Here is a 22,527-nt window from a genome sequence, read left to right on the forward strand (position 1 = left end):
CCAGCACCATCTCCCCAGCTAGGGAAGGCCCTTCCCAGGCCCCACATCTGGCTTCAGAGCCTTGAACAATTGTCAGGAGGGATGAAGTTTAGGCTGACCGTTTTCTGATTTAAAGGGCCTCGCGTAGAAGGTTCTAAAGATTTAAGAATGAGATCAGCTGGCCAGCAGGGAGTGGCTGAGGCCTCAGGTCCTGAGACATGAACTGCCTTCCTCACTCAGAAGCCCATGCTGAGATTAAACTTTAACCAACTCAGTGAGGCAACAGCCCAGTTGATATTTCTTCCCAACTGTAATTCAGTAACATCAAAGCACCCTGTCTTTTTAAATAGAATCTGCCTGACTTTCACTTTTGGTGCTGCAGAACTCAGAAGGTGGCTCAGCCCTCTGGTCCACACTTGGTGGGCAGCTCAGATGCCCCAGGCAGCCCGGGCACAGTGAGTGTAGTCCCCTTTACCCCCTCAGCAGAGCGCTGGGGCATCTGCACAGTCACTCCTGGACACAAGATAAGGAGGAGTTTCCCCGAGGCATCATAGGCCTTCCTGGGACTGACTCAACTGGTTATTGGACAGTGCCCCACCCCCAACTCGGCTGAGGGGCAGGAAGGCAGAAGGCCTTGGTGGCCCTGGATCTTGTGGCTGCAGTCAGTTCCAAACAGCAGTTAGGTCAGCTGTCCACTCAGCCGAGGCAGCTCGGTTCATGGCGTTCTCAAAGCTCTTGGAGCAAGCCGGAGGCGTGGGCCTCTTCCAGATCCTGCAGGTGCTCACCTTCGTCCTCCCCTGCCTCGTGATACCTTCCCAGATGCTCCTGGAGAACTTCTCAGCCGCCGTCCCAGGCCACCGTTGCTGGACACACATGCTGGACAATGGCTCTGCGGTTCCCACAAACATGACCCCCAAGGCCCTTCTGACCATCTCCATCCCACCAGGCCCCAACCAGGGGCCCCACCAGTGCCGCCGCTTCCGCCAGCCACAGTGGCAGCTCTTGGACCCCAATGCCACGGCCACCAGCTGGAGTGAGGCCGACACAGAGCCGTGTGTGGATGGCTGGGTCTATGACCGCAGCGTCTTCACCTCCACCATCGTGGCCAAGGTAGGGCCTCCCCCAGAGCCACTCAAGTCCCGTCACCTTGGAGGTCAGAGTCATGGATCGGGTTGGTTGGACTCCAGGGTCCAGTCCTGGGAGGGACCTGCCTCCTTTCAAGCCTCTCAGCCCCTCGTCAGCCACACACAGGGGAGTGGGCGTCAGGGATCTGTCTACAGATGGGGCCAGCCCAGGCTCCTGGAAGTGCGGGGGGCACCTGGGCGGGCACCTCTGAATGCTGGCACCTGGACATTCACCAGCCTTGCCTGGTCCCGGCCCTACTGACCCATTAGCCGTGACTCCAGGCAACTCAGCTGCAGGGGGAAATCAGGGGTAAGGGGGGGTCTGGCTGAACTGACCCAACAGGCTTCTTGCTGAGATAGGCCAGGGTGACAACACATCACCCTAGAAGTGGTGCAGGATGAGGAACCTGATCGGATGTCGAGGCTGGGGGCAGGGGGGTTCTTGTTAAACTGATTCAGCAGGGTTCTTTGCTAAAGCTGGATTTTACGAGGAAGCCCCCAGATGAGCCCAGGAGAAGGCTCAGGAACCTGACTAAAGTTTGGCCAAGCAAAGAATTCTGGTCACCCCATGCCCATTTCCTGATCGGTGATGATGGCCCAGATTTGGATCGGGGCTCTGGTTCCAACATGAGCAGGGAGCCTTCAAGAAGCATCCATTCCACTAGTGAATTCACTCAGTTGACATTTAAACCCCTTCTTGCAGCAAAGCCACCCCTCGCCCTGCACCTGCAAAGTGGCAGACACATTTCCAAATGTGTCCCTGCTGCCACAACCTCACCACAATCTTGTGGGATGGGTCCTGTGACAGTCCCCGTTTAATAACGGAGAAAAGGAAAACACAGAGAGGTCAAGGGGCTGTCCCAGGGCACACAGCTAGAGTGTCCTGGAGCCTGATTCAGTCCCGGCAGTCAGGGTCTGGAGCTTGATTCAATCCTAGCAGTCTGCATGAGGGACAAAAGCAAGGTTGCAAGGGGCGAGGAGGGGCAGCCTCCTTCAGGCAGATGGTTGGGGATGGCCTCTCCAAAGAGGCTACATTGACATTGAGACTTGGATGGCGAGAGGAGGAATCTGTGAAGGTCAGGAGCCCCACAGAGCAAAGGTCACGCATAGAAGCATGTCTGGGATTTGAAGGAGCGAACAAGGCCCCATGCGTCTGGGCACAGGTGCTGAGGGGCCAGAAGCAGGTGCGGGGACATGCTCTGGAGCTGGGATTTTCTTTCTTTTTTTTTTTTTTGAGACAGAGTCTCACTCCGTCACCCAGGCTGGAGCGCAGTGGCCCAAACATGACTGACTGCAGCCTCTAACTCCCAGCCTCCAGTGATCCTCGTGGCTTGGTGTCCCCAGTAGCTAGGACTATAGGCGCCTACCACCATGCCCAGCTAATTTTTCTTTTGAGACTGAGTCTCGCTCTGTTGCCCAGGCTAGAGTGCAATAGCGCAATCGTGGCTCACTACAACCTCTGCCTCCTGGGTCCAAGCGATTCTCCAGCCTCAGCCTCCCGAGTAGCTGGAATTACAGGCATGTACAACCACTCCCGGCTAATTTTTGTATTTTTAGTAGAGAAGGGGTTTCACCATGTTGGTCAGGCTGGTCTCGAACTCCTGACCTCTGGTGATCCACCCGCCTTGGCCTCCCAAAGTGCTGGGATTACAGGCATGAGCCACTGTGCCCGGAATTTTCTTTTAAATGCAAAAGAACCTCATCCTCATCATCCTCATTGAAGGGTTTGAAGCGTGGAAGTGATTTGGTCTGACTTGCATTTTCAAGAGGTCACTTTGCAGGGTAGAGAAGCTCTGTAGGGGGATGGGGGGCCCGCTGGAGGCTATTGCAGCTGCCCAAGTGGGAGGGGGAAAGAGAGAGGTGGGGGGAGCTGCCGGGCCTCAGTGGAGGACGGACTTGGGGATGGGTGTGGGGTGTTCAGGCAATGGATGACCAGTCCTGGGCTGGAGCCACTGTAAAAATCCCAGTGAACCGTGCCAAGCTCTCTCTAGTCACCCTCAATGCTGATGACAGCACCAGATCATGGCTCCGTCTCTAGAGGAAAGTATAGCCTGGCCCAGACAGTGGCTCTGCCACATCCACCTGGCCAGCAGTCAGTAGAGGTGGAAGCCAAGCCTGTGGTTTCACCCCTGCCAGCCACTCCCTGCCCCTGCCTCCCACTGCCCACCTTGCCTGCCACCTCACTGCCCACCACTGCCAGGTACTGCTGGACACAGCTGCACATTAAACCGCCAAATTTCTTTTTACCAAGAAATTGTTCATTTTCCTACCACTTCTGCCCCTTCAAGGCCCTGCTGCCCGTCAGAGCCTGTCCTCTGCATGAGGGGGCCAGTGGACCCCGTGGAGTGGCCTCCACACAGCTGGCAGACGCAGAGCCAGGTCGCATGCTGTCCTGCAGCTGGGCTTCCCGTGGGGAGGTGCAGCCCCGTGGCCAGCAGGTCCCCTCTACCTTTGTGACCTGGCACTGGGAGTCCAGGGACCCCAGTGTGGGTCAGGCGTTCCTCGGCCGTGCCGAGCCCCATGATTCCACACCCCCCGAGCTGAGCCACTGCACCCTCCTCTTGCAGTGGGACCTGGTGTGCAGCTCCCAGGGCTTGAAGCCCCTGAGCCAGTCCATCTTCATGTCCGGGATCCTGGTGGGCTCCTTTATCTGGGGTCTCCTCTCCTACCGGTGAGTGCCTCCACTCCTCCCAGCCCCCAGCTCCCTCAAAACATTGTTGAGGACTATGGGGCAGAAGGTTCAGAAATGTCAGGCGAACACCCCATCCCTGCTTCAATTTCTCTCCTGCCTCCTCTGTTTCTTCCCTCCCCTGGCCTTCCCCACCAACCCACAGGCTGTTCCGGGTCCCCACCTCAGCAAGGCCCCCCAGACCCTGGCCGGGTTCCCCTCACAGGGAGGCCACCCCAGGCCATCCCCCACCGCCCCCATTCCCTCTTCCATACTCTGGCCAGATGGTCACAGGCCTCCTCCATGTGGTCGTGCTTGGACCCTGTGCCTCAAAGCTGTCCTGGCTCCCCGTCCTCCTCTCCTCTGTCCTTTGTCCCCCAGTCTCAAGGCCTTTCCAGAAGCCTCACGTGGGCCAAACACTGGCCAGGTGCAAGGGACGCCCCTAGTAGAAATGGGGGAAGGGGCGGTGGGGAGGGTGGGAGGCAAGTGTCTGCTCTTCCCCAGCATGCAGCCAAGCAGGGCTCAGGACACAGGTTAGTAAGTCAGGCCACCTTGGAACGTGAGGCCGGCTAGGGGAACAGGGCACGGGTGATGGGCACACCAGGGCCAGCCGGCAGGACTGGAAACGTCTCGTACCAGGTGACACTGAAGCCTAGGCCTGCTGGCGGGAAGAAGCGTTCTCTGTGACACGCTTTCTTCTCTTGGCTTCCAGAACATCCTCACTCCTGGTTTTCCTTCCACCTCCCAGGAAGCTGTTCTCGCTCCCCCTCCTCCAGCTCCCCCTCCTCCTGCTCCCCCTCCTCCCTCTCTTCCTGTTCTGGGAGCTGAGCTGCTGATTCCTCGCCACGCCCCCTCACTCCCCCAGCAGCCTCCATCGGAGGACACAGACCCCCAACCTGTGGGACTCTTGTGCGCCTGCGCTGTCCTCTGGCCTCCCTTCCTCACCCCCACACTCACCTGGCCCTTCCTCCAGGACACACTCAGCCCAAGCCCCTCTCTGCCACAGCATCCCCTTGCCCGAGCCACCATATCCTCTCACCAGGCAGGCTGCAACCCCTCACAGGTGTCCTCTGCAGTGGCCGTCCACGCTGCCACAACACTGAGTGACTCTGCAAAATCTTGGAGGTTGATCTGGTCAATAAAAGCTGGCCGGAAGTCCTCCGAGGGCCGCGCTGCACTGAGGACAGTCCCTTCCTGCCTACCCCCTGCCCTGCGCTGGGCTTCCATCCACCCCCAGCTCCACCAGCCTCCTCCTGGAGCCCCCTGCACCCCTGCAGAGCGCCTCGGTGACTGTGCTTCACCCAGAAGCTCCTGCCCATGCTGCTTGGTGCCCACACGCAGGCCGCAGCTCAATGCTCTTCCCTGGGGAGGCCCTCCCAGGCCACGGAGCCAGAGACTCCTGCCCGGCCCCAGGCATGACTGTCCCAGCCCCTCTTTGCTTCCCTCATCACAGTGCCTGGCTCTGACGATGCCTGGCTGGCTCAAGGCTTGTTTATTGTCCACGTCCCCACAAGCACACAGGGACCCAGGGACTGTGCTCCAGAGCCCAGCTCAGCACCATGGCAGACACGCAGTCATTATTTCACGAATGGAGGACTGCCTTCCTGCTCCCTCCTGCCACCACCCTACCGGCTCTGGGGTCTGACTACCTGGGTCCGAATCCCAGCCTTACCACGCCCAGCCTTGTCCTACAAGGTAGATCTCCTCCCTTCTCTGGAGATCTCTCCCCTTCTCTGGGCCTCAGTTTCCCCCCAGCAGTGGGGCCTCGCACCTGCCCACGCAGTTGTCGTGAGGATGAAGCGAGTGTCCTTGCTCCTGGGTGCTGCTCAGACAGGCACGGCCAAGGTCCGCCTTGCTTCTCCGTTCTGAGCAGCGCAGGCTTGAGTGGCACTAAATGCAGTCTCCGGTTCAGGCTCAGCCGTCCTGGAGGCCACCGCAGCCCAGGGCACTTGGGCAGGGGCCAAGGGCTCTGCATCCGCCCCATGAGCACCCCCTTCACAGCACACAGGTGAGAGCAGCGGCTTGCAAAGTCTTGGCCTCCTCACTCCCCAGCCCCTTGCCCAGTGTCTTGATTCTCACAGCAGCCCTGTGAGGCATGTCCTTATGGATGCCCTTATGTTACAGATGGGGAAACTGAGGCTCAGAGATGTCGAGTCACATGCCCAGGGTCACCCAGGAAGGACAGAGCTGGGGCTTAAACCCAGGCATCTGATGCCCAAACCTGTGTTCTTTTTTATTTATTAGAGACAGAGGCTCACTCTGTTGAACAGCCTGCAGTGCAGAGACGTGATCATACCTCACTGCAGCCTTGAACTCCTGGGCTCAAGCCATCCTCCCACCTCAGCCTCCCAAGTAGCTGGGACCACAGACACCTGGCTAACTTTTTAATTTATTTATTTAGTAGAGACTGAGGTCTCACTATGTTGCCCAGGCTGGTCTTGAACTCCTGGCCTAAAGTGATCCTCCAGCCTCAGTCTCCCAAAGTGCTGGGATTACAGGCATGAACCACTGTGCCTGGCCCCAAATCCCATGTTCTTAAACACTGAAACTGAACTGCACCTTCTCGTGGCAAGGTACCTGCCACTTTTATAACAAAAGCACTCTGAGTGTGCCCCTAAAAGTTCCAAGAAGGAGTTGGCGTTGTTGAACTCCCAGAAGGCAAGTACCTGCCCACAAATCCACGTCCTCAGGGGTCCCTCTCCAGGCCCCGTGTGCTTCTCTCCTGTGACAGGTTTGGACGGAAGCCGATGCTGAGCTGGTGCTGCCTGCAGTTAGCCGTGGCGGGCACCAGCACCATCTTCGCCCCAACATTCGTCATCTACTGTGGCCTGCGGTTCGTGGCCGCTTTTGGGATGGCCGGCATCTTTCTGAGTTCACTAACACTGAGTGAGTCCCCGGTTCAGCGAGCTCCTGCCATGGGGGCGGGGGTGGCAGGAGAGAATGGGGCTCAGGCTGCCGCATGAGGCCTCACTTGCACATGTCTGCATCCTTCAGTGGTGGAGTGGACCATGACCAGCAGGAGGGCGGTCACCATGACGGTGGTGGGATGCGCCTTCAGTGCAGGCCAGGCAGCGCTGGGCGGCCTGGCCTTTGCCCTGCGGGACTGGAGGACCCTCCAGCTGGCAGCGTCAGTGCCCTTCTTTGCCATCTCCCTGATATCCTGGTCAGTATGATGTGGGACCTTTTCCTTAGTAGACCCAGGGTGGGAGGAGGACTCTTCACTTTCACCTCTCTGGCTGGCAGTAGGTCCAGAGCCCTGGAGTGCCACAGAAGGGCCATGGCGTGAGCGGCGCCCTTGCTGGGGAGGGACATTGGAGATTGGCAGTCCTAGGCTGAGTGTTGCAGCCTGAGGTCCGTGGCTCCCATCCAGCCCAGACAGGCCAAGATGGGCCGGCACAGCATTGGCTCAAATGGTGATTTAAAAAATACATTTGTAACTAGTTGCTAACATTTAAAAATCAGAAGATTTTCAAAAACACACAAAAACAGTATTTTTACCTTCTTTGGAAAAACTGGAAGATCCAGGGGCACTGGGCCGAACTTCGGCCACAGTGGAAGCAGCCGCTCTCCCGGTCCCCCAGGCCCCACCGCCGCTGTCCCCTGGGCTGAGGCTGTGAGCATCCTCCTTCCCCAGAGCTTGCACCAGCCCCCACCCACCAGCTTCACTCCTTCACATACAGTGCGGACCAACATTGGATATGAAAATAGTTTGTTGTCACTACAATTTTAGGGGCCGCAAAAATCCTTAAGGTCTGGAAATCCCTCCTTGGGTTGGCACTGAGGAAGGAGACACAGACAGGTGCAGAAGGTCTTAGGTGCTGGGGACACACAAGTGAACAAAACAGGCAAAAACCAGTGGCCCCATGGAGCTTACATTTCATACACAGATCAATAAGTGAAGAGGAAGGACATCCCATAATTACAATAATTAGGCCATCCCCGCCACACTGATCAGGTGTGTACCAGGTGCAGTTTATAACACCAGGTGCGTATTAACCATCTTCTAATAAGTAAGATGATGCGATTACCGCCAATTTCAAACGAAGGGCCGAGACCTAGAAAGGGTAGGTCACTCACCCAAGGTCACACACAGCCGATGAATGCCAGAGGCAGGATTTGAACTTAGGCAGGCTAACTCTTCACCGCTATGTCAAACTGCCTCCAGAAGTCCTTCTTAGCTTCCCTGCAAACAGGGCTGGGAGCCGGTGGGCTGGGCAGATCCTGTGCCTTCCACCAGGAAAATGCTTCTTCTGGCCCATCTGCCCCTGAGGTTGGGGAGAAACAGACTGGTTTTATAAAATCACCTGGTTCTGCCTGGGGATGTTTTAAACGTGCCAAAAAAAAAAAAAAAAAAAAAAAAAAAAGCCGCGCGCAGTGGCTCACGCCTGTAATCCCAGCACTTTGGAGGCTGAGGCGAGCGGATCACGAGATCAGGAGATCAAGACCATCCTGGCTAACATGGTGAAACCCCATCTCTACTAAAAATACAAAAAAATTAGCCATAGTGGTGCGCACCTGTAGTCCCTGCTACTCGGGAGGCTGAGGCAGGAGAATCACTTGAACCCAGGAGGCGGAGGTTGCAGTGAGCCAAGATCGCACCACTACACTCCAGCCTGGGTGACAGAGCGAGACTCCATCTCAAAAAAAAAAAAAAAACAAACCCAGCACCAAGTGACCTTTCTATCCTAGAAATGGCCCCGGAATCACTGGTAAAGCGGCCACCTCTAGGGACACCCATGCCCAGGCCACCTGTGCCCTGGCTATGTGCAGGGCTCAGGTGGGCAGGGCCCGGGCAGCCAGGCGAGCCAGATGGAGGTGGCTCACTTGGGAAGGTGGGCGGCCAGGCATTGGGACTCAGCTTTATTCTGAAACCGCCGGGGACTGCCAGGCTGCTGGCTGGGCAGCAGCGGCACAGAAGCATCTGCCTCCTTGTCACTTATCTCAGCTGGAGGGTCCATGCCCACTGCCCCTTTCCACCCCACCCCGGGGTAGAGCCCAGCGCACTCCCAGTTACACACCTGCCTTACAGGTGGCTGCCAGAATCCTTCCGATGGCTGATTATTAAGGGCAAACCAGATCAAGCGCTTCAGGAGCTCAGAAAGGTGGCCAGGATAAATGGCCACAAGGAGGCCAAGAACCTGACCATAGAGGTGAGATGCTGCTGTCTGCGAGACTTGACCTGGGACAGGACGTGCACTGATGGATCATCCATGTGGCCTCCAACATCAGCACCACCCACTCCAGCACCACCTCCACCAGCACCACCCCCAGCATCTCCACAGACACCACCAACACCTCCATCACCACCTCCACACGGACACCACCACCACCACCAATCCCGATTCATCACCAACAGCACCACCACCGTCCACACCCACCATCACCTTCACCGCCATCACTCCATCACCACCAGCACCACCAATACCATCACTAACCGCACAGCCACCATCTCTGCAAAACATCTCCACCACCTTCACCACCATCGTCACCATCAGTAACAGCACCATCATTATCAACAGCACCCACACCATCAGCTGCATCACCCACCACCTCCACCCGCACGTAGCACGCACCCACCTCATGGGGGTTCTCGATGTGTCTGGGGAAACATTATGTGTTTATGTGAAGGTAGCTGCTTTCAGGAAACAGGTGCTGCCAGAAATTAGAGTGAAGATGGGGTGGGAGGATCAGGGAAGGCTTCCAGAAGGAGGCAAGCTAGAGCTGAGAGGACCAGGGCTGAGTCAAACCTGCAGAAGAGCCAGGGCCTGGAGAGAACCTTTTCTGCCCCATCCCCGCCCCTTCCCCTAGGGATCCGGCTTCCAGAAGCTGAGGCCCTGGGTAGGCTCCTCGTCACTCTGGCCACTTGGACACTGTTGTCTGGCACAGGGGGGTGGGGCAGGGCCATTGCCCTAGCATTCACGGTGCCCCCATTCTCCCCGGAAGGTGCTGATGTCCAGCGTGAAGGAGGAGGTGGCCTCTGCAAAGGAGCCGCGGTCGGTGCTGGACCTGTTCTGCGTGCCCGTGCTCCGCTGGAGGAGCTGCGCCATGCTGGTGGTGAAGTACGCCGTCCTGGTGTCCCTCCCCAAGGCAGGGCTGGGACAGGCAGGAGGCAGAGCTGGGACAGGCAGGAGGCAGAGCTGGGACAGGCAGGAGGCAGAGCTGGGACAAGCAAGAGGCAGGGTGTCCAGGGGAAACAGCACCCGCAGGCCTCAAGGGGGTGCATTTCTGTCTGGGACAGGACGCAGGCAGCCCCAGGAGGCAGGAGCCCTGGCAGGCAGCAGAGAGGGACTGTGCACAGGTGGGGTCTGGAGGCTGCCATCTGCAGGAAGCCAGAGGAAAAGGCAGCTCTAGGCTGGGGGTCCCAGGGTCCCAGGGTCCCAGGGAGGTCTCAAGACAGAGGCGGAGCCAGGGTCCCTAGAGCCAGGGGACCAGCCACAGCCGGCCCCGGCCGAGGAGTACCACTGTTTGTCAGCATTAGAGACTTACCACTTTCCTAGAGACCATGGCCATGCTCCTAGAGGGTGAACCTGCATTCGCTGACCCCTCCATGCAACCCCACTTTACTGATGGGGAAAGAGGATCCCAGAGGGGTAAGGAACAAGCCCAAGATGATAGAGCCTGCATTGGAACCGGGCTGAGCTAGCACTTGGCTTACCGGCACTGTCACTGCCCAGGGCCTGCACGACCAGACCCTGGCCCACCCCGGGACCCAAGGTCATCCGGGCCCAGGAAAAGGCCCTTAAAACAAATTCAGTTCCGGTGACATCCAAAAGAGCATATTAAAAAGCAAGGACCAGTCAGGTGCGGTGGCTCAAGCCTGTAATCCCTCACTTTGGGAGGCTGAGGCAGGAGGATCACTTGATCCCAGGAGTTCAAGACCAGCCTGGGTAACATAGTAAGACCCTCTCAACTCTACTAAAAATCAAAAAATGAGGCAGGAGGATCACTGGAGCCTAGGAGATAGAGGCTGCACTGAGCTAAGATTGTGCTGCTGCACTCCAGCCTGGGCGACGGAGCAAGATTCTGTCAAAGGAAAAAAAAAAAAAAAAAAACCTAAGGACCTGGTTTGATTGGGACTTTTATCTTGAAATAAAACTAAGGCTTAGGAAAACGTTTCTTTTATGCTATATTTAACCACATATGGGTTATGATGGCAAATACTTGCTACATCTTAGAACAAAGATAGATCAAATGCCTTTTTTTAAAAACTTCAATTTTTTTCTGATAAATCAGAAGGAGTGCTCTTGCTGCAAACACCCAGGACCAGTTCTTTTTTTAAAAAAAGAAAAACTTCCAGGATTCCTCAGTTCTCCCAGGGGCCGGCTCTGCAACCTTTGTTATTCAAATCAGAGGCTTTGAAGCGAGTGACCTTGTGGGTTTTCTTGTCTTGACTTGTTAACCCAGTTGTTATCTGTCCAACGCTCCAGTGTCGGCCGCTTTGAGCACCAGGCCGGTGACTCTCACGTCACTCACATAAACCATGAAACACTGCGGCTTGTGCGATTTTACTCTGCCGTTGTTGGGCTAGTGTTTTCCGATGTTTATTGGGTGATGTAATCAGGTGACGCCTAAGGGGAGGGATGGGAGGAGCGTCTGGGTTGAGCAGGGAGAGCACAGATTTTAAATGTGGCCGAGAAGAATTTTACCTTGCAGCCACTTGTGGATCCAAATCCGATCTCCAAACCATGAGAATTTAAATACCATAAATCCAGCTACTCGTGAGCCAGTGGGGTGGGGGAATGGGCAGAAAGCAGACCCTGAGATGGAGAAGGGAAGGGAAGGGGAGATGCAGTCATAGCCTGGGCTCAGTCCAGCCCCTGGGAGCGTGGAAGCTGGGGCCCTAATGGGTGGTCCCTCTGCCCCATGAACCAGTCACAGGCTGCTCTCCCCAGAGGAGGGGCAGCACTCCCAGGGGCTGGGGGACAGGCTCTCCTTCCTGAATGCAGTCTGGGCAGTGCAGCCCAGGGTCTCCTCAGAGGCCCTGTCCTGCCATGATTCCCATCTTCCAAGACAAAGGCACAGTGTGACTGGTTATCAGAATCAAAGCCAGAGAGGGCTAGGCCGGAAGTGAGGGGCAGCTCAGAGGCCCCCGAGGGCAGACTTGGTCCCAGCCAGAGAGGCAATGCCCCAGCCCATCACTGCCCCTGACACAAAGCCCATGTGTGAAGGGATGGGGGAGCCACCCTGCCTGCCCTTTCCTGGAAGAGCGTGACCCTGGGGTTGTGTCCTGAGTTTGGCAGGCTTCTGGGACCGCTGGCCAAGACAAGCCCAGGATTGTCCTCCAGGGTTGGCCATGTCCTCCCGGCAGCTCCTGGTGGGAGGTGCTGTTGCTGTTGGGGCACCCTCTCCCCGGCAGGGCAGGGACCTGACTCCCAGCCTTGCCTGCAGTTTCTCTCTATTGATCTCCTACTACGGGCTGATCTTCGACCTGCAGAGCCTGGGCCGTGACATCTTCCTCCTCCAGGCCCTCTTCGGGGCCGTGGACTTCCTGGGCCGGGCCACCACTGCCCTCTTGCTCAGTTTCCTTGGCCGCCGCACCATCCAAGCTGGTTCCCAGGCCATGGCCGGCCTCGCCATTCTGGCCAACATGCTGGTGCCGCAAGGTGAGGCGGGCAGGCTGGGCGGTGGGACCAGGCCCTGTTTCCCCGCCCACCCCACTGCTCTCAGCGTGGGGCCACATCCCCTCCCTGGCCCCAGGAGCTGCCTCCCTGTTTTCTTTCTGAATGAGGGAGGCTGTGAGGACCTGGAATCCCTCTCCGTGTCTCCTTTTATTGCTGAGGGTGGGAGACTGGGGGAAAGGGACAGGGCCGCAAGTCCTGCGGTGGCGGCAGAGCCGGGAGGAAGGCAGGAGGGTGCCTTGCAGCTGGCAGGGGAAGGCCTGAGCGAGGACGGAGGCGGCCGGGGCCCTGCAGGCTGCAGTGAGAGCCCAAGCTCTGAGCGCGAGCAGCTGCGAGGAAACGGACAACGGCGAGCCCCTCCCAGCAGTTCAGGCGCCTCCTCTGAGCAACGCGTTGTGGAGGCCAGGCCTGCGGCCAAAAGGGGGCCCGGACCTCCGCTCCAGGCCAGGGCTTCTGCCATCCCCACACAGGCAGGCTGGGGGGCAGCAGGAAGGCTGCTGTGGGCCGGGCCCGGCGCTCTCTCCTTCATAGCAAGAGGCATCTCCGGACCCTAGGAGCCGCGGGGTCGGGGGCAGGCTTTCAGTGCAGCCTCCACGGCCTGCCAGGCTCAGCTACCCTAGACCTGGCTGGGTTTCTGCCTGTGCCCCTCGGGCCCACCTGCCGCGATATCACATCCTATGCTCTGTCCTCCAACCCCAGCCCTGGGCAGCCCCGCAACAAGCCAGCAGGGCCGGGGACTTGTAGGGAGCCCAGGGTCCCCTCTGCTCCAGGCTGGCTGGCCGCACACTGACTAGCCCCTGGGTACCCTCCAGGGCAAACCCCACTCTCACCCCTTCCTGCACCCAGATTTGCAGACCCTGCGTGTGGTCTTTGCTGTGCTGGGAAAGGGATGTTTTGGGATAAGCCTAACCTGCTTCACCATCTACAAGGCTGAACTCTTCCCAACGCCAGTGCGGTAAGCTGGGCTGCAGGCCATGCCCCAGGGCCAGCAGGGCTGTCCTGAGAGGGCAGTGGGAAGGGTAAAGAAGGGCCTGGCAGCCAGGGAAATGCTGCCAGGGCAGCTCAGGGCCCCCCTCCCCGCCACAGGACAGCTCTTCCCCTTGAGAGTCTCGGCCCAGACAGAAGCAGTACAGTAGAGCCCTGGGGACATCTGGGCCTGTGTTTTCACACCGTTTTGAACCACAGAGTCATCTATCCAGGTGGAATCTTGTAAGAACCCCGATTAGGAGACCAAGAGCTGCCCTGGTGGCAGTGGGGACCCTCAACTCACTTCCCACCACTCCTTCCCTGCCCCAAGAGATCCCCAATTCACCTCCTTGGAGCCCAAGGGCATCCTAAAACACAAATGGAAAACCAGTGGTCTAGAGTCTAGGCCACGCCCACATTTGATATTTGGGTAAACTGAGGCTCGGGGTGAAGGACTGGCTCAGCAGAAGGGTAGGACTAGACTCCAGCTCTCCAGACTTTTAGCCCAGTGTTCTTTCCACCACTCACTCATTTCTCCATATTTTAATTTGTTGTTTGGACAAGCATTTATTGATTTTGTTGATATCGTATGGAAAGCCTGAGTTGGGAGCTCAGTGGCCTAGCAGGAGCATGGAGAAGCCCTTAAGTTGCCCAAGAGTGGGGAAAATGAGGTGGGCCCTAGAGATTTCCCCTGAAACACTAGATGTGAAAATCTGGGTGGGCTCTGTGGAGGAGGTGGCATTAGAGGAGGCCTTGAGGAGGGCAATGCCCTCAGCCCAGCTTTCCTTCCCCTGGCATCCATGGGCCCAGCCAAGTTGTCTTCCTGCCACAGGGCCAGCTGTAACAGGGATCTGGGCCCTCCCCTTCACCCACAGGATGACAGCAGATGGCATTCTGCATACGGTGGGCCGGCTGGGGGCTATGATGGGTCCCCTGATCCTGATGAGCCGCCAAGCCCTGCCCTTGCTGCCTCCTCTCCTCTATGGCGTTATCTCCATTGCTTCCAGCCTGGTTGTGCTGTTCTTCCTCCCGGAGACCCAGGGACTTCCGCTCCCTGACACTATCCAGGACCTGGAGAGCCAGTGAGTGACATGTGATCCCTGGGCGTCGGGCTGGGCTTCCTCCTGGGCCAAGATGGAGACAGGCCTGGGCCGCCCAGGGCAAAGGCTCAAGAGCACCAAGGCCTGTGTTTCTGAAACCATTTAATCTTTCCAACAATCCTGCCAGAAACGTATTATTACTATCCCCATGCTATTACTAGGGTCAGAGAGAGAAAGTGACTTATCCAAAGTCTCATGGGTAGAAAGTGTTCATACCTCATGCAGGAAAATGTAATGGTTGAAAGCCCAGGCTTGGCAGCCAGTTTGCCTGGGACCACATTCCCCACCTGCCTGGCTTGGCAAGTGACTTAACCTCTCTCACCAAAACTGACAAAGGAAGATACAGATAGTCTCAACTGTCCTAGTGAAATTTTCCCACAAAGAATTTCCAGCCCAGACAGATCAACAGGTGAGTTCTTTCAAACCCTCAGAGAACAGATTGTGCCATCTCACATCCATTCTTTGAGAGGGAGAAATGAGGGAGCACTCCCTAGCTGCATTTTATAGCCAGAACCACTTCTGTGGGCTTTAGCCTCCTCCTTTGTAAGATGGTGTTAAAAAGAACAAACAAACAAAACCCAGCCTGGCTCACAGAGTTGTTTTCAGGTTTAAGGGAAGTATTATTTTAAAGCACCTGGGAAAATGCCAGGCCTGCAGCAAGCACTCTGGACGTGTGGTTATTGTGTCCTGGGTGAGTGTTCACGGGGCCTCCTCAATTCTGATGGTGACCGAGGTCAGAATGATACTAATAATACTGAGTTCTTTTTGTTTTATGTCACCTTATTTAATCAATACAACAACCACACGAGGTGCTATTACAGTCCAATTCCTTTGCCAAGGAAACTGAGATGCAGCAGGGTTATATAACTTGCCTAAGGACACCCGCGGAGACCCGGAGAAGCTGGGACTTCATTTTTTCTTTAATTTAATTGATTTCTGTTGTGCACCTACTATGTTTCGGGCACTGTCCCACGCTTGGGTACACAGAAAGGAGTAAAAGCCTAATGCCATACAGTTTACCCCCCAGTAAGGCTTGACCACCGTTCTGCCCCAAGCTCCAAGTCATACCCACTTCACTACATGGCACTGCTTTTCTTTGGATTATTCTAGGAAATCAACAGCAGCCCAGGGCAACCGGCAAGAGGCCGTCACTGTGGAAAGTACCTCTCTCTAGAAATTGTGCCTGCATGGAGCCCCTTTAGTCAAAGACTCCTGGAAAGGAGTTGCCTCTTCTCCAATCAGAGGGTGAAGGCGAGTTGGGCGACCTCAAGGGCCTGGCATGGCAGAGGCCACGCAGCTGTGGCCGAGTGGACAGTGTGACCAAGTGGACAGCTGTGGCTGAAGGCAGCTTCCACAGCTCACTCCTCTTCTCCCCGCCCTGATCAGATTCCCCACCTTACCCGAGCCCTACAGGAGCCTGTGCAGATGGCCATGCCCAACCAATAATGAGACGGTTCCCCTCCCTTTCCCTGCCAGGCTCATGTCTTTACACCTTCCCTCAGCCACGCCAACCAGAGACTGGGTTCCAATCTCACTATACCACATACAGAGCCCTCATCTGTGAAATGAGAATGATCACGTGACCCACCCCCCAGGGCAGGTATCAGGGTGAACTGATCTTAGCACCGGCCAAATAAATGGAACCTGCCGAGAGAGCTGCCAGATACAGGTGTCCAGGTTGTGCACTGGCCCGAGGCACGCAGCCAAGGAGGCATGTGGGGTCTGAAACTCAGCCCCGGCTACACTGGCCCCACCACCTACCCTAGCAAAGGCTGTGTCCACTCCAAAGAAAATAGCTGTTTTAATCACTTTTCACTTACTCATCAGTGAGGGAGGGCTTCCAGCCCTATGGTTACGAAGCTGGCCAAACACACCACCAAACACCAGACAGGGGAGGCTGGCAGCAGGTCACCACACACGTACTCAGAGCCCGCGAAGATGACACTGCACGCCATGCGGACCACACGGGGCGGGGTGCACTGAGGATCTGAGCGAGCAGCCAGGGCGGCGAGAAGGCAGCTTTGGAGCACGAAGGGGCTGAGGCAACTCCTGGCTTCTGCGGGAGGGTGTAATTGGCTTGTTTCATCATGCTGCAGGCTGGCGAGAAACGGAACCTTACAAGCGTAGGGATAAGAGGAACCCCTCTTGGTCCCCTCGATGAGGGTTGTTGGGCCAGGGAGCCTCATCCACAGGGTGGAGTGAAAGGGGAGAAGGGGAGCTCACAGGCAGGCCTGCCGAGGCCTTCCGGCTTTGCCAGATGTCAGGGCACGTAATACTGAACCTTAACTTTCGGCTTTCAACCAAACGGCACCCTTTTGCTGTTTGTTTTCTGGAGGGGACACCTTTTCTTGATTCATGCCCAGACCTCCCTTGTCCAGGCTGTGAAAACTCTGGGATGGTCGAGGCTGACTGCCCATCTCAGATGGGCAAGGAAGCAAAAGTGCAGAGTGGTGAAGGGGCCAGCTTGTGGAAACACGGCCGAACCCGGTCCCCGATCCTAGCCCAGGGCTCCTTCCAGCACACGAGGCTCCTAGCCCTCGTCTCCACCCCTCCATGCCCCTGATATCTGTGGCCCTGCCACAAAGTTACCCTCATGCCCTTCCCTGGAGACCCCACTCTGGGAAACCTCAATCTCAGGCCCCTCAACTCACCTCTTTCACCCCGTGTACACTGGGTCAGTCACTCCTGCCTCCTCACAGCTCCCAAACCCACCTACTTCCCTTCACTCTGGCTACACCCTGGTTCACACCACGGTTGTAGCTCCAAACTGGTCCCTGATGTCTACACTGCACTCTGCACAACAGCCGCAATGCTCATTAAGAAACGCAATCCAAACCAAATCCCTCCCTGCTGAAAGCCCTCCAGTGGCTCACGATAAGGATCACACTTCTCCCCTTGCCTGGTCAGGCCGCCATGGGACCCCAGCCTTTCCTCACACTTCAGTAAATTTTAAAGGATTCAGATCATACGAAGAATGTTCTTGAACCAGCATGGAATTAAATTAGAAATCAATTATGGAAAGAGATATGGAAAACCTCTTCAAACTATACAACACACTTCTAAGTAACCCAAGGGTCAAAGAGGGAATCTCAAAGGAAATGAGAAAAGATTTTGAACTGAGTGAAAATGAAAAAATGACATATCAAAATTTGTGAGATGAAGCTAAAGTAATGATTACGGAGAAATTGATATCATTAAATGCTAACATTAGAGAAGAAGAAAGTTCCAAATCAAATACCTCAGCTCTCACCTGGAAAGTAGCAAAAGAAGAGTTTATTAAACTTATAGTAAGCAGAAGAAATAATACACAAGAGAAATCAGAGAATTGAAAACACAATAAAGAAAATTAGCAAAACCTAGAGGTGGTTCTTTAAGATCAATACAATTTACAAACCTCTAGACTTCCTGATCAAGAAAAAAAGAGGCCGGGTGCGGTGGCTCACGCCTGTAATCCCAGCATTTTGGGAGGCTGAGGTGGGCAGATCACTTGAGGTCAGGAGTTCAAGAGCAGTCTGGCCAACGTGGTGAAGCCCCCATCTCCACTAAAAATACAAAAATTAGCCCGGTGTGGTGGTGCGTGCCTGTAATTCCAACTACTCAGGAGGCTGAGGCAGGAGAATCACTTGAACCTGGGAGGCGGAGGTTGTGATAAGCCGAGATCACACCACTGCACTCTAGCCTGGGAGACAGAGCAAGACTCCGAATCAAAAAAAAAAAGGAAAAAAGAAACAAAGAGAAAAGACACCCACTACAAATCTAGGGCATGAGAGACGACACATCACTAAGAATCCGGACATTAAAACGATAATAAGGGAATATTCTGAGCAATATTTTACCAAAAACTTTGAACACTTTAACAAATTTCTTGAGGGACACAAACTACCAAAGCTCACTCAAGAAGATGTAGGTAACTTTATTAGCCCTAAATCTATTTTTTAAATTGAACTTATGTTTTAAAACTTTCCCACAGGGACAATTCCAGGCCCAAATGGCTTCACTGGTGAATTCTGACAAATATTTAAGCAGGAAATAATAGCAATTCTACGCAAAACCTTCCAGAAAATTGAAAATGAGGTAACACTTCCCAATTCGTTCTGTTTCCCTGAAACCAGAAAAAGACATTACAAGAAAATAAAGCTCTAAACCAATATCCCTTATGGATATAAACATAAAAATTCTTAAGGAACATTTAGCAAGTCAAATCCAACTATGCATGTATATATATTTACATATGTGTGTGTAGTTGTATATTTTTATATAGGTCTGTGTGTGTGTATATGTATATATGTATATGTATATATATATATATATATATATAGAGAGAGAGAGAGAGAGAGAGAGAGAGCACAATACATCATGACCAAGTGGACTTTATCCCAGGAATGCAAAGTTAGTTTTACATTTAAAATCAAGGTTAACAAACCAAATTATGAACAAGCCAAAACAGAAAAGCCATATGTCATCCAAATAAACAAAGAAAGATCATTTGACAAAATTCAACAGCCATTCCTGATCATTAACATTCAGCAAACCAGGAAATCAAGGCACCTTTTCCAGCCCGATCAAGGCCATCCATGCCCTAGATGGGCACCCTGTTATCCCAGAGGTGCCATCATGCTTATGGTAAAAGACTGCTTTCCCCTTCCGATCAGGGATGAAGCTAGGACATCCACTCTTACAGTTTGTATTCAACATTGCTCCTAGTCAGTGAGATAAGGTGAGCAAAATAAGTAAAAGGCATACCCATTGGAAAGGAAGACACGAAGCTCTCTTTATTTGCAGATGACATAATTGTCTATGTAGAAAATCCTAAGGAATCAACAAAAATACTACTGGAACTAATAAATGAGTTTAGCAAGGTCAATATACAAACACCTATTGTATTTCTGTATACAAGTAACTACCAGAAATTGAACATTTTAACACAATACCATTTAATAACAGCATGGAAAAAATGTGACACCCAGGGAAAAATTCAATAAAAGAAAGACAAGACCCATGAACTGGAAACTACAGAACTGAGAGGAATTAAAGGGCTAAATACATAGATACATCTTGTTCATGGATTGAAAGGCTCGATATTATCAAGATGTCAATTCTCCACAATGTAGTGTTTAGATTCAATGCAATCCCAGTCAAAATGCCAGCAGATTTGCTTCAGATAAATTGGCAAGCTCACCCTAACGTTTATATGAAAATGCAAAGGGTCTAGATTATCCCACACAATTTTGGAAAAGGACTAAGTTGGAGAACATTTTTTTAAATATAATACAATCCAAAGTTCAGAATAGAGCCATGCATTTATGGTTTAAATTTAATAGATTTTCAATCAAGGTGCCAAATCAATTAAAATGAGGAAAGGATAATCTTTTCTGCAGATGATTCTGGAACAATTGGATAGCCATATATAAACAAAGAAAGAAAGAGGGAAAAAGAGGCAAGGAGGGAGGGAAAGAAGAAAGGAAGAAAGGAAAGACGGCAGCGGGGAAGGGAGAAACTCAACCCTAACTCACACCATTTCCAAAAATTAACTTTAACTGTATCATAGACCTAAATATAAGAGCTAAAATTATAAAATTTTTTGAAGAAAACAGGAGAAAATCTTGGCAACTTTGGGTTTGGCAAAGATTTCTTAACTAGTACTCAAAAATATGAACTATAAAAAAACATATTGGACTTCATAAACACTAAAAACTTTTGCTTTCCAAAAGACACTGTTACAAAATGAAAAGGCAAGCCACGAACTTGGAGAAAATATTGGAAAAATCTGTATCTAACAAAGGACTTCTACCTAGAAAATGTAAAGAACATTTACAACGCACAAATCAAATGACAGTCTAATTGTAAAAGGCAAAAGGTTTGAACAGATGCATCGCCAAAGAGGATATATAGGTAGCCAATAAGCCCAAGAAAAGATGATCGACATCACTAGGAAAATGCAAATTAAAACCTCAACAAGGTCGGGCGCGCTGGCTTATGCCTATAAGTAATCCCAGCACTTTGGGAGGCCCAGGCTGGTGGATCACCTGAGGTCAGGAGTTCGAGACCAGCCTGGCCAACATGGTGAAACCCTGTCTCTATTAAAACTACAAAAAATGAGCTCGGCGTGGTGGTGGATGCCTGTAATCCCAACCACTCCAAGTTGGGAGGCCAAGGCAGGAGAATTGCTTGAACGTGGGAGAAGGAGATTGCGGTGAGCTGAGATCATGCCAAGCACTCCAACCTGGGTGACAGAGCGAGACTCCGCCTAAAAAAAAAAAAACTTATAAATTCAAATGTATAATCAAACTTACAAATTCTCATCAAACAAATCCCATGTTCCCATGACCTAGCTGGAGGAGCAGCGCCTCATGGGTGCTTGATGGCCCCTGCGTGAGGAGGCCCTCCCCAGTCAAATCCTCCCACCCGAGGTAACTGCTATCCCGAATTATCTTGTTTTCCTCATAAATGTGCCACCTACTTATATGTCCTCCAGCAACATTCTGTTTGGTGACACCAGCGTGGGATTCCGTGGTCTTCTATGACTTGCTTCTTCCAAACCAATATTATGTGTTTGAGACACATCCCCATTAGTGGTTGGGCTGTGCAGGACATGGAACAGGCCATGCAGTGGGGCAAATGGGGAAACAGAGTCAGGCTGCCAGGCACACGGAGGGCCCACCCAAGTCTGGCCATGAACTTAGAGCGGCCTGTCAGCTGGGCTGTGTGTGTATTTTTTCCATCCACATTTGGCTGCTCAGGGGCAGGAATGGGTTGTCAGAGAACCAGAAGCCCACAATAAAAGTGATGACATTTGTGATAGTCCCCGAGAAACCTGGCAACGCCACCCTTTCCAATATCACTGGTGATACTGGTTAGATGTTCATGCATCTGTGCATGCACTCCCCAAAATGATGAGATGAGTGGGCCCTGCCATCTCACTGATCTTCTCAAAAACCTGTAACCCCAGTCTAATCATGGGTTCAAACCTCAGTCCTTCTGAGATGCCCTGGGGCCCTGTGTGACCAGGTTTATCCCACACTGGCTTGCCTCCCCCAACCCAGCCCCATCCTCATTCCCCTCATGGTTCCACAAACCTGACAGGTCCTTGCCCATCACGGGGACCTTGCACATGCTGCTCCCCAACTGTATGCACCTCCCTTCCCAGCCTCAGGTGGGAGCGACTCTTCCCTCCTGATCACTGGCTGGGTGGCCCTCCACACCCCTTCTGGATTTTGTTCATGACCCTTATAGAGTCTGTCTTCCCAATGGCAGTGGCCAGTCAACCTGCCCTCCTGCCAGCACCACACGACCCAGGCAGGAAAGTTTCACCATCTTCTCCACAGTATCCCCAAAGCTCTGCTCCAGGGCCTGACTCTGGTATCTGTTTAGTAACTGTTTACTGGATAGATGGATAGATAGATGGATGGGCTGGTGGATGGCTGGCTGGATGGATGGAGGGATGGATGGGTGGATGGATGGATGGATGGATGGATGGATGGATGGATAGATGGATGGATGGGTTGGTGGTTGGATGGATGAACAAATGGATGGGTGGGTAGATGGCTGGGTTGATGAATGGATGGGTAGATGGATGAATGGATGGGTGGGTGGATGAATGAATGGATGGATAGGTGGGTGGATGGATGGACAGACGGATGGACGGATGGACTAATGGATGGATGGATGGATGGGATGGATGGGTAGATGGGTGGGTTGATGAATGAATGGGTAGATGGATGAATAGGTGGGTGGGTGAATGAATAAATGGGAGAGAAGAGAGTGAAGAGGTCAAAGACAGCATTTTAAAATATTCCCACAGAGAAAATTCCAGGCCGTGATGGCTTTGCTGATGAATTCTGACAAATATTTAAGCAAGAAATAATAGAAATTTTATACAAAATCTTCAAGAAAGTTGTAAATGAGTGTGCGACTATTCATTCGGTTATGTTTTCATTGCCTTGCCTGTGTCTGCTAAAAGCTCTACCCCTTCCTCAGGGCCATGAGGGACAGGCTTGAGCCCCACCTCCCAGGTTAGAGTGTGGCTGAGAGCTTCCAGGAACCCACACTCATCCACAAATAACCCTCCCCCA

The 22,527-nt window shown here is 53.5% G+C and overlaps 1 protein-coding gene across 2 annotated transcripts; it reads left to right on the top strand.

Annotated features, from left to right (window-relative positions):
- The first annotated feature begins 311 nt into the window (after positions 1–311).
- On the top strand, positions 312–17,472 carry SLC22A11 (solute carrier family 22 member 11). Of its 2 annotated transcripts, XM_030810143.1 has the most exons (10): positions 312–1,089; positions 3,671–3,774; positions 6,503–6,657; positions 6,766–6,934; positions 8,801–8,921; positions 9,715–9,830; positions 12,160–12,374; positions 13,236–13,344; positions 14,231–14,437; positions 15,566–17,472. In XM_030810143.1, exons 1-10 carry the CDS (start codon positions 697–699, stop codon positions 15,627–15,629), a joined length of 1,653 nt encoding a protein of 550 aa, XP_030666003.1. In that variant the 5' UTR covers positions 312–696; the 3' UTR covers positions 15,630–17,472. The 2 variants fall into 2 exon arrangements, with proteins under 2 accessions (XP_030666003.1, XP_030666004.1); XM_030810144.1 differs by lacking the exons at positions 12,160–12,374; positions 13,236–13,344.
- The last annotated feature ends 5,055 nt before the right edge of the window (positions 17,473–22,527 follow it).

This window comes from Nomascus leucogenys, chromosome 4 (assembly GCF_006542625.1).
Source record: "Nomascus leucogenys isolate Asia chromosome 4, Asia_NLE_v1, whole genome shotgun sequence".
Taxonomy (NCBI): domain Eukaryota; kingdom Metazoa; phylum Chordata; class Mammalia; order Primates; family Hylobatidae; genus Nomascus; species Nomascus leucogenys.